Source organism: Rhinichthys klamathensis, unplaced genomic scaffold (assembly GCF_029890125.1).
Source record: "Rhinichthys klamathensis goyatoka isolate OS25496 unplaced genomic scaffold, OSU_Roscu_1.1 h1tg000552l_1, whole genome shotgun sequence".
Classification (NCBI taxonomy): domain Eukaryota; kingdom Metazoa; phylum Chordata; class Actinopteri; order Cypriniformes; family Leuciscidae; genus Rhinichthys; species Rhinichthys klamathensis.
Genome location: NW_026607022.1, coordinates 760,097 through 772,303, shown reverse-complemented (window position 1 = coordinate 772,303; position 12,207 = coordinate 760,097). Strand labels below are relative to the sequence as shown.

At 38.6% G+C, this 12,207-nt stretch overlaps 2 protein-coding genes across 2 annotated transcripts in view; both read left to right on the top strand.

The window, feature by feature from the left end:
- Nucleotides 1–12,207, top strand: part of LOC130073570 (zinc finger protein 226-like) — a 130,840-nt gene that overhangs the window by 20,893 nt on the left and 97,740 nt on the right. The window lies entirely within an intron of this gene.
- znf983 (zinc finger protein 983) overlaps nucleotides 2,966–12,207 on the top strand; it is a 38,020-nt gene continuing 28,778 nt past the window's right edge. Inside the window, exons 1-2 of the mRNA XM_056239057.1 lie at nucleotides 2,966–3,051; nucleotides 3,768–3,848. Coding sequence (XP_056095032.1) covers nucleotides 3,773–3,848 — 76 coding nt within the window. The 5' untranslated portion in view covers nucleotides 2,966–3,051; nucleotides 3,768–3,772. The remainder of the gene's footprint in view (nucleotides 3,052–3,767; nucleotides 3,849–12,207) is intronic.

Here is a 12,207-nt window from a genome sequence, read left to right as displayed (position 1 = left end):
ACGTGGCGCGTCAAACCAAAAAAACGAACCCGAGGCGTTTTTAAAAAAAATGACGCTTTTACACGTGGCGTTTTTCGCGTCGGTGTGCACACTCACATTGGCGCCCTTTGTTTAGTCACGAGGCGTTAAACGTCGGCGAATATCGCGCGCGAAATTCGTCCCGGTGTGAACAGGCCTTAAGGCTGACAGAAAACAGCGCGCAAGTTCCAGTCTTCTTGCGGTTGATGTTTAAACTGACAGGACTTCAGCTGGTAATGTATGCGCTCGTGCAAAAACAAACATACCCGCCTCCACCCTCACATCTACACACACGTCAAATACACATGAATGATTATCGGCCTGTTCACATCGGCCCTATTTTGATATTGGAACGATACCGATGTGTAAAAATTTGACCATATCGACCGATATTATATCGGCGGCCGATATATCGTGCACCACTAATAAAAGTCCATTCCTCTAAAGCTGAAAAGATCCCAAAAAAATTCGCAAATGCATCATAAAAATAATAAATCGAGTGGTCTAATCTAAATCCAAGTCTACTGAAGAGACATGACGGCTTTATATGATATAAAGATTTACAATGACGCTCATACTGCAGTTAACACGGATGTTCGAATGCATGCGTGACGGGCAAAAACGACATGAGAGTGAGTAAATGCAGAATTTAAATTTTTAGATGAACTAAGTCTGGGAATAGTCATTTTCACATGCTTTCTTGTGATTAAAACTGTGATGCACAGAACGGCCCTCCTCAAAGTGAAAGCGCAAACATTATTTAAATCACCATATTACATTTAGTTTTAGTAGTATGATTATTCAAAGCATATTAGATGGTTTATTCGGTAACACTTTACAATAAGGTTGTTATTGTAAATCTTTTTAACATTAGTTAATACACTGTGTGTGAACTAACATGAACAAACAATGACCAGCTGGATTTGTATATTAACTAATGTTTCCTCAATATATGCAAACATATTATGGTATTTTTATTCTTAATAACAAAAACAAAGATGAACAAAAACAGTTACAAATGTATTGCTCATGGTTAGTTCATGTTAGTTATTACATTAATGTTTAATAAATGAACCTTATTGTAAAGTGTTACCGTTTATTCATATATGTATAGTGCATTAATAGCGGGAGAGTCTGTGCACGTGCAGCTCGTCAGATCTAACGAATGCCTGTTTCTTAAACGCGAGTCCTGCGTGAGGAAAAAAAAGGAAAGTTTCTGTGACATTACTACATTTCCTTCCCTCGCGTCTCAGCTCCACCCCTACAAGACGCGAGGGTAGGAAATAATGATTCACAAATAAGAAATGAGTAGCACACTCCGTGTCTTCTGAGGTGAGCAGTTCTCTTTACACAGCTTTAGTAAAATAAAAAATAAACATTCGAAATGGTTTTCTTTGGATGTGCCGCTGTGTTTCTGCCATCTAAAGAAGGTTTTATGTCTGTTTCTCTTTACAAACTATATACCGTTGATGCTAGGGAACTAATTACTTTATTGTTATGAATGTAGTTATTAGGAAATTTAGATTCATATCATATGTAAGGGGATAATGTATAGCGAGGCGGTTGTTATAGCGAATACAAACCTGACTGATTGTGAGCCCGACGCGGAGCCTGAAGGGGTTGTATTCGCTATAACAACCGCCTCGCTATACATTATCCCGCTTATTACATGGCTATACCTACCAAATAAATCAATAATTTGACACAAAATATTGATTTAAAAAGGAGTTTATTGATCTAAAAACGATTGTATTGCTTCCGCTAAAGAAAATAGTCCGTTCCGTCTCTGAACTGCGTCTATGGCAACGCTCTGTTTTTCATGGCAACGGTGTTATGCTTAGCAACGTCTGTTATCAAGAAATAACAGACCGCATTCTACATTGGAATTCTACCAAGCCATGTAATAAGAACAAATAACAATGATTGATAAAGATGGGTGACAGTAGTGTCTGTCTTAATATGACTGCTATTTTCTATGTTCTCTGTCATTCAAGGAATAATAGTAATACTAGAGCACTTTTAGGCTTTCAGCATTTAGTAGATACTTATGATAAAGTGAGATCCCGTTTTGTAGAGAAAAATATTTTTAAGGCCCTTTTCCCCCCCTTGTGTTTGTGATGTAAGATTTTTGGTTTTTGAACGTTTCTTATGCTCAACAAGGGTGCATTTTTATATTCAATATACAGTAAAGAGTAATATTGTGCAACTTAAAATATTTGTTTTTATTCCTGTGATCAAAGCTGTATTTTCAGCATCATTACGCCGTTCTTCAATGTCATGATCCTTCAGAAATCACTCTAATATAATGATTTGATGCTCAGGAAACATTTCTGATTATTATCAGTGTTGAAAACAATTGTGCTGCCTCATGTTTTTTGTTTTTTTTTTTTTTTTTTTTTTTTTTATTCTTTGATGAATAAAGATACACTCACAAAAAGACATTCTCAGACAGGAACTTGATTGCAGGATTTATTTAAAATATTGTAATTAATAAAGTACTACAACTTCTCAACATCAACAAGTTTCTCTTTTTGTATGTGATATGAGTCTCTAAGTGTTTCTTAGTCTCTAAAATTGCTCTGAATGATTGTATTTCCCATTAATTTCCTATGTGCCCACTTTTGTCCATGAAAAATAAATTAAGTTTTTTTTAACCACTTAACATTTTTTAATCGAGTTAAAAAAAATGTGCGTGTGTGTTCATGTGTTCATGTGAAAAGTAGACAAGTCTTGTACCTCTCAGATAAAGGAAACTATTTTCTTTAAATGATTTTTTTTTTTTTTTTTTTTGCCCACATTTGTCTGTAAGGACCCTTGAGGGTCTAATAAATTAATTTTCAACCTACACATGACTGAGATTTAATTTTTGTGTTCATTAACTTTTCGCATTATTTTTGTGTATGTTATAAATGTTAGTTGTATAAATCATAGGTATAAATAGTTAGCAATATTTGGCGCGTTTATCTCGCATCACCGCGCTGACGTCATCATTAGTTTCCTTCCTCGTTCAGCGCGTTTGTTGTGTCTTCTGAGGTGAGTTCTGCAGGTCAGATATTTCGCGTATTTACACACCCATAAAATACACTTTACACAGTTTGTTTCAGAAACATTTACAGGGTTATTTCTGAATTGTTTTCATCGGATAAAGCGCCAAATGTGCGTCTTTTCTGGCGTCTGTAGACTGATTTAATTCAGCACGAAACGAACATCTTTGGAAAATGTTGAAATCATTCAATAATTTTTAGAGTAATTATGTTAGAGTTATCTAATGTATGTGACCTCAAACTTTAAGTTTCGATCTGTGAGGGAATTTCATGAGGATAGAAACATTTATGCTTTCTTGGTATAATAATGTGGTAATAAATTAATGATGGATATAATCAGTTATACGGTTAATGACGAATCAGAAAAACCGAACTCTAAAAATGGGTGTCACATTGTAGTTTGTATGTTCGTGTCAGATGTGAAAAGTAATACCATAATCTTTTTAAATATAGATGATTTATTATTATTTAAGGTTATATTCTGACTCCATCTGAGTGGTATTTTTACCACAGACACCCAAAATTACTACAGAATAAGTATGCAGCTTCCTTTGTTTTTTTTAGTGGAGTTATCATTATTTTCCCAATGCTCACATCAGTTCACAAATAAATGCTGGAATATTCCCATAAGCATACGATATACCTCATGTGTAGAAATTATTTTATAAAAATGCATTAAAATTGTTATTTTTATTTTCCTTTCAGGCCCGATGGAGGAAAATGAGGAGATTGGAGAGGAGAAACATCATGTCAAAACTGAAGAAAAAACTCCATCACAGACTGAAAGTATTTCTTTGAAAATAAGAGAAAATAAACATTTCACCTGCCATCAGTGTCTGAGTTGTTTCACACGACAAGAAGACCTTCAGGAACACATGATCATCCACACTGGTGAGAAACTGCATGAATGTGATCAATGTGGCAAAACATTTTTGTGTGCTTCATCCCTAAAGAGCCACCTCAGAGTTCATTCACAGGAGAAACCATATTTATGTTCTTTGTGTGGAAAGAGTTTAAAATACAAACTAAGTCTCAAGGTTCACACGAGAGTCCACACTGGAGAGAAACCGTTCATATGTGATCAGTGTGGGAAGAGTTTTAGACAATCATCAAACCTTCAGGAACACATGAACATCCACACTAGAGAAAAAAAATATGAATGTGATCAATGTGGCAGAATATTTTCGAGGTCCACAGGCCTGAAGAGCCACATGTTAGTTCATTCACAGGAGAAACCACATTCATGTTCTTTGTGTGGAAAGAGATTTTCACATCTGCAGAATTTAAAACTTCATCAGAAAACACATACTGGTGTAAGAGATCATAAGTGCTTTGAGTGTGGGAAGAGTTTTATTACCGGTATACATTTGAAACAACACTGGAGGACTCACACTGGAGAGAAACCTTACAAGTGTTCACACTGCGACAAGAGATTTCGTCGGTCTGAACATGTGAAAACACACGAGAGGATCCACACTGGAGAGAAACCGTATCACTGCACTCCTTGTGGGAAGAGTTTCACTCAATTATCTTCTTTACGCAGTCATATAAAATACAATCACCGCAAGTAGATCATCTTCAGATCCAGCACTTTCAGGTCTAATGCTGTGTCCTCACCAAACGTGAGACAATAATACCGTCAAGCAATAATATCTCTTCCAAATCTGTCCTAACCAGCCAACGAGCGACAGGACAAAGAAACATCTAAATTTGTCACAGTGAATAAAGTGAATCTTCAAGACCAGAAGTTTCAACTGTGAGAGAATTATTATAGTATATAATTTTGCTTCATGGTAAATAAAGATCATTATACTTTATTATGAGTTAAATGTTATGTAAAATGTTTATGATGCATTTTTATCGTAGTTTGTTTATATTTTTATGAAGGAAAATATATATATATATTTTTTTACAGGTTTAAAGGAGAACTCCGGCGCAAAATGAACCTTTGGTCTAATTACACATTGTTACCTAGTCAACCGTTATCTGAGATTTGTTTTCATGATTATCGAATGTAAATAGTTTTATCTCTAAAAACAGTTTAGCCTATAAAGCTAGTATAACGCTAGTATATTGGGCATAGTGTAATGACAAATAAAAATCGCTTGTTAATACCACTAACAAGGCTGAAAATAGCCCCACACTAACACGGTAGCATAATGAGGGTCCCTACCTTCAAACCGAAGCATTGAGAACTTTGTCAGTGTCCAGACAGTTTAATAAGAAGATATTTTAAACATACAGTCAACTTCGCGTATACAGACAGGAGCCATCTTTGAAATACAGCCTTTACCAGTCGATCTACGAACGCCGATCCAAGTGCGCTGGTGAGATGTGAACGAGCTATAAGTTGTGATAAGGTGAGCGCGAACAGCAGGCTTGGATCGGCGTTCGTAGATTGACTGGTAAAGGCTGTATTTCAAAGATGGCTCCTGTCTGTATACGCGAAGTTGACTGTATGTTTAAAATATCTTCTTATTAAACTGTCTGGACACTGACAAAGTTCTCAATGCTTCGGTTTGAAGGTAGGGACCCTCATTATGTTACTGTGTTAGTGTGGGGCTATTTTGAGCCTTGTTAGTGGTATTAACAAGCGATTTTTATTTGTCATTACACTATGCCCAATATACTAGCGTTATACTAGCTTTATAGGCTAAACTGTTTTTAGAGATAAAACTATTTACATTCGATAATCTGAGTGGTACTTCATTTTGACCACGAACCATGCGCTGTCACTTTAATTCAGGATGCATTAATCTACTAGTAATGTCGTAGTTTTGGTTCAGAGCTGTGACCTAACCAGAGGCGGACAGAGTACACAGCTTCGTTACTTGAGTAAAAGTACAGATACCCCTTGCTAAATTTTACTCAAGTACAAGTAAAAGTACTACAGTCAGATGTCTTCTTAAGTAAAAGTACTGAAGTACTTGTTTTTAAAAGTACTTGAGTATCAAGAGTACAAGAGTAAATTTTCTAAATATTGTATTACTACTGCCACAGTGTCAAGTCAAGTCATCTTCATTTATATAGCGCTTTTAACAATGTAGATTGTTTCAAAGCAGCTTTACAGAGATAAACATAATTTAAGGTAACAGAGATTGTTTTGACTTTATAGCGATTCTTGAATAATGTTATTTTCAGCTAAAGTTAGTTTTGATTGATTCACTTCCGTTGAAATTATCATTTGTTATTAAATTAGGGGCGGCTAAGACGACGCCGTCTCTCTAAACAGACTTAAAACTGAACCTGTGATAAACGCTGATGGCGTTCACATGCGCATTAAGAATTGATTCTATATGTGTGTTCGAATATACACTCACCGGCCACTTAATTAGGTACCCCATGCTAGTAACGGGTTGGACCCCCTTTTGCCTTCAGAACTGCCTCAATTCTTCGTGGCATAGATTCAACAAGGTGCTGGAAGCATTCCTCAGGGACTTTGGTCCATATTGACATGATGGCATCACACAGTTGCCGCAGATTTGTCGGCTGCACATCCATGATGCGAATCTCCCGTTCCACCACATCCCAAAGATGCTCTATTGGGTTGAGATCTGGTGACTGTGGAGGCCATTTTAGTACAGTGAACTCATTGTCATGTTCAAGAAACCAATTTGAAATGATTAGAGCTTTGTGACATGGTGGAAGTAGCCATCAGAGGATGGGTACATGGTGGCCATAAAGGGATGGACATGGTCAGAAACAATGCTCAGGTAGGCCGTGGCATTTAAACGATGCCCAATTGGCACTAAGGGGCCTAAAGTGTGCCAGGAAAACATCCCCCACACCATTACACCACCACCACCACCAGCCTGCACAGTGGTAACAAGGCATGATGGTTCCATGTTCTCATTCGGTTTACGCCAAATTCTGACTCTAACATCTGAATGTCTCAACAGAAATCGAGACTCATCAGACCAGGCAACATTTTTCCAGTCTTCAACTGTTCAATTTTGGTGAGCTCTTGCAAATTGTAGCCTCTTTTTCCTATTTGTAGTGGAGATGAGTGGTACCCGGTGGAGTCTTCTGCTGTTGTAGCCCATCCGCCTCAAGGTTGTGCGTGTTGTGGCTTCACAAATGCTTTGCCGCATACCTCGGTTGTAACGAGTGGTTATTTCAGTCACTGTTGCCCTTCTATCAGCTCGAACCAGTCTGGCCATTCTCCTCTGACCTCTGGCATCAACAAGGCATTTCCGCCCACAGAACTGCCGCTCACTGGATGTTTTTTCTTTTTCGGACCATTCTCTGTAAACCCTAGAGATGGTTGTGTGTGAAAATCCCAGTAGATTAGCAGTTTCTGAAATACTCAGACCAGCCCTTCTGGCACCAACAATCATGCCACGTTCAAAGTCACTCAAATCAACTTTCTTCCCCATACTGATGCTCGGTTTGAACTGCAGGAGATTGTCTTGACCATGTCTCCATGCCTAAATGCACTGAGTTGCCGCCATGTGATTGGCTGCTTAGAAATTAAGTGTTAACGAGCAGTTGGACAGGTGTACCTAATAAAGTGGCCGGTGAGTGTATGTGCGCAGGTTTGTTAGTCCCTACAAACCAGCCTAAACAAACTACTTGTCTTTGCCTATAAATTTGATACAGAATTTTATTTTATCACTTTGGGGTAGGTACGCGAACCGTGCTTACATTTATGTACAGAAACGTCCTACATGGAGTTATGAAAAATGTTAATGTTAATACCTTTGATAATCTAAAAGGAATTGAAAGTTAATTCAAGTCATTTTCATCTTTTTACCATGTTGCTTTATTTAACATTTCTCACTTGCCCACAAAGCAATGTACAATGGCAACGCTCTGACAAACCTCTGCTAGAGTTTTAATGGATTTTTTGCGCCCACATTTGAACCTGTTTCGTCTCTTATCTAAATCTGACCATGGAGTTGACTTTGGCGGAAAGGTGATTGCTGATAGGCTGTCCCAATCAGTGGCGCCTGCACAATCCAATCACGTTTGAGAGGGAAACAACAAATTGAGGGTTTCCGAGATTTTTCTTTTTTCCTTTTTTAAATTTTTTTTTTAGAAGTAACGGGTACTCACGGTTATGGATAGAAATGTAGTGGAGTAAAGAGTACAATATTTGCCTCTCAAATGTACTTGAGTAAAGTCATGAGTAATCCCCAAAAATGATACTCGAGTAAAGTACAGATCTCTCAAAATTGTACTCAAGTACTGTACTCAAGTAAATGTACTCCGTTACTGTCCGGCTCTGGACCTAACGTTAGACATGATAGCTACTGCTAGTTAGCCAGCTGAAACTACCCTACTTAAAATGACACTAACGAGACGCTTACATATGTTTGAACAACACAGTGTACAAAACAAACATTTTTCATAGATATCATATTCGAATTAAATTAATACTTACAATCACAAAAACAATGTCCTTGGCGATAGTCACTGTGCTTGTTAATAAGGTTCTGACTTTATATTGTGTTTGTGTTATAAGTTATTATCTAGTTTACTGTAGCGCAGAGGTGGAAGTAACGAATTACAACTACTCACGTTACTGTAATTAAGTAGTTTTTTCGTGTACTTGTACTTTTATGAGTATATTTTTAAGTCTGTAATTTTCCTTGTACTTAAGTACAAATTAAGTTAAGTAATGTACTTCGCTACTTTAAAAATCACATTCGTTACTAAGTACTTGTACAATTTGAATTAAATTAAATTTCAAATCTTTGACCAGCATTTCGGTATCCAATAGAAATAACTGATCGTGGGCGGGCCAATAAAAACCCTTGTATTTGGACCGGGAAAAAAGCCCGGTTATGGAGAGCTATTCGTCCTCGCACGTCCTTGACTGTGAAGGTGTATTTTAGTGTTATCAAAGAACTTTGGCGTTATGGACATGGAGATTCGAGACGCTGAATTCATTGAAAATTCCGAAGAAATACCGGATGACGAGTGCCCTTGGCCGCACAAATGCAATGCAAACATTGTTTGCCATCTGCAGTGATTTCGGCTTACAAGACTTCAGCCTCTAATCTCAAAAAACACATTATGGTACGAAGACTTATAACTATATTTATGTGATAGTTGTTTTCGTTTTTAATGTTGGGTAGACCTCACGATAATTTGACTAAAAACATCACTTGAAACATGAGCTTCAGCGTTACCCAGGTGACGAGCATATAGAGCGTAAAAAAATATTTAGCATTGTAAAGTGGCTTTTATGTCATTGTAAACAAATTGTTTTATTCATATTGAATCTGTGTTTTAAACTTATAATAAACGGTATAATAATGACTCTTTCATAAAAACAGTCTCTTGCCGCAACCCACTGGCGTAACAGTGTAACTGCACTGATTGACAGCCTGTCTAGATTGCGCATGTGTCAGTGCTAAATGCTGATAACTTTTGAAATATTAGTAGGGTACTTTTGGAAAGCTTTCTTGTCCAGTCAGATTTTTTTAAATGTAAAAAAAAATAATAATAATATTTTTATAAATAAAATAACCCAAAAAGGTCATTTATGTTGCATTATAATTCATTAATAATAATATTAGACCATTTTTATAACTTGATTCCCATAAAAATTATATGAAGAAATAATATGAAATAATATATAATTTCCTTTATATACTTATATACTTCCTTATATTTTCAGTTGTTGGTTTGCAGTGAAAAGTTTATTTATACATGTTTAAAATTAATTTAACATTCTTTAAACAGACAAAATTCCTGATCTACATGTTTATTCGTATAAAACACAAATTGCCTGTGTTTAAACCATTCATATTTCTGATTTGATTTAATGGATTTGATGTTTATTCAATAAATATCACAGGCTAAAAAGTAATTAGTACTTGAGTAGTTTTTGAGAGGGGTACTTTTACTTAAGTACATTTTTAACACCAGTACTTTGACTTGTAATTGAGTATTTTTTTAGCAACTACTTGTACTTGTACTCGAGTACAAATTTTCAGTACTCTTTCCACCTCTGCTGTAGCGTCACTTTACACTTTTCACGTGCCCAGCAACAGTTAGACCAATCAGCAATCCCCTTTATTTTCTCCACCAATCAGACAGTCTCCACTAGCGTAACCCCTGACTGTTGTCATTATGCACGTAACTTTCATCGGAGACACTCGCTCCATCTCCAATCCGCTATCTAGAGGGAAATATCTCTATTCTTCAGTTCTGCTTCATGCGTCCATGAGAATAAACCATGAACAAAACTCACATCGTCTATGTCAAACTGTTTCATTAAAGAGTGGCATGAGAGTGTAAAATTCGTCCTCATTATTGTTCTGACCGGACAACCTGGGGAGATTGAGGATTTTGTATCAACCCTAAGTACAGTCCTTTTCAGAGGTCACAAGTTTGGGTTTCCTCCCGACACCTCCTTTATATGGTCCTTCGAGCCGGATCTTCAGTTTCCTCAGCTCTAAAATGGATCACCATCGTCCGCGCCGTGATATCCGTCGGCCTCGCTACCTCGATGACTTCCTGGTGAATATCCCGCCACGTCGTCTTTCTTCTCTCACACTTCATGGCCACTCCAACGAGGGAGCAGCTTTTCAACCTCCTGCTCCAGTCATCACTCAAGATCCAGTTGGACCTGCGCCTCAGAACCTCAGCTCCGAAGCAGTCATGTCAGCTTTGCAGGAAATGAAAGAGGAGAATAACCAGCTCAGGCGAGATATGCAAAGCCTCTTCAATTCTCTATCCCTGAGATCAGCGCCTCAACATCTTGATCCAAGGCATTCTAGTCAGTTTGAGGACAGCTCCACCTCATATATGCCTTATCAACTTCCTGAGAGAACATCCACTCCTAATCGCAATCTTCAAGCAGTAGTGGATGATCTTCGGCCCTGGCCTGACACTGTACCAATTCCTCTCTGGAGCGAGCCTCTACCTCCTCCACCTCCAGCTGACGTGCCGATACCCCATCCGCCGACTCCAGTGTCATATTTACCTTCATATGAGGCAGGGATTCAGTCCACTCCAGCGTATGTAGAGCCGTATACTCTCCCTTACAATACATACTCTGTGGAGGCGACATACAGAGGGCCAAAGCCGGACATTCCATGTTTCACACATGATGATCCAAGTCAATATGCCCGCCTCAAGATAGCGCTTGACAACCTCTTGCCCAGAGATGCAACTGAGCGGTTCAAATACCAAATACTAGTAGATCACCTCAAGTTCGAAGACGCGCTCCTCATTGCAGACTCCTACAGTAATAGTCCAACTCCCTACTCGAAGACAATGGCCTCACTGACTGAAATGTATGGGCAACCTCACAAACTAGCCCTGCAGCGCATCAATGAAGTCCTGGCCGAGCCTCCAATCAGGAGTGGGGACAGTCGAAGTTTTCGCCTTTTCGGCCTCAAAGTCAGAGCTCTGGTCGGTATGTTAGATCAACTGGGCAAGGAGGGAAAGACTGAGTTGGATTGCGGGTCACACACATCACGACTTCTGTCCAAGTTGCCGCATGAACTCGGAGCACAATTCAAGCGTTACATAGACCCCATCCGCACTCCGATACCTACTTTGGTGCACTTCTCTAATTGGCTTGAATACGAGGTCCGTGTTCAAGATGAGGACTATCAACCTTAACATTCACGGTCTTCACGAGACGAACACCAGAAGAGCTTCAAGCCCAAGTGGCAGAAGTCCAGTGCACGCCCTACCACCGTTTTGCTTGGCTCAGATCCTTCTCCTAAGTCACCTGAGTCTTCGTCACAAGTTCGACCTCACGTCAGCACTAAACTTGAGAAACCTAAGAAGTATTGTCCCTTTTGTGAAGACATTCAACATTACTTCAATCAGTGTCCAGAGTTTAAGAAGTTTTCCACTGATCAGAGAGCGTCATGGATCAAAACTGGCATGCGCTGCTGGAGATGTGGCAGAAATCACCTTGCTGCTCAATGCTATCTCAAGGCTAAGTGCCAGCAGTGTAATCAGACACACCTTGACATACTGCATGGGGTCAACACTCCCGCAACCAAATCAGCCCATCCGACCGCAGCGACTGGACAACCAGCTACTTACTACCTCGATCCAGACCTCAGGAGTAGCTGTGTATTGCTGAAGATGGTCAAAGTTCTTCTCCACAATGGCAAACACAAACTAGAAACTTACGCCATCCTCGATGATGGCTCTGAACGCACCATCTTGCTTC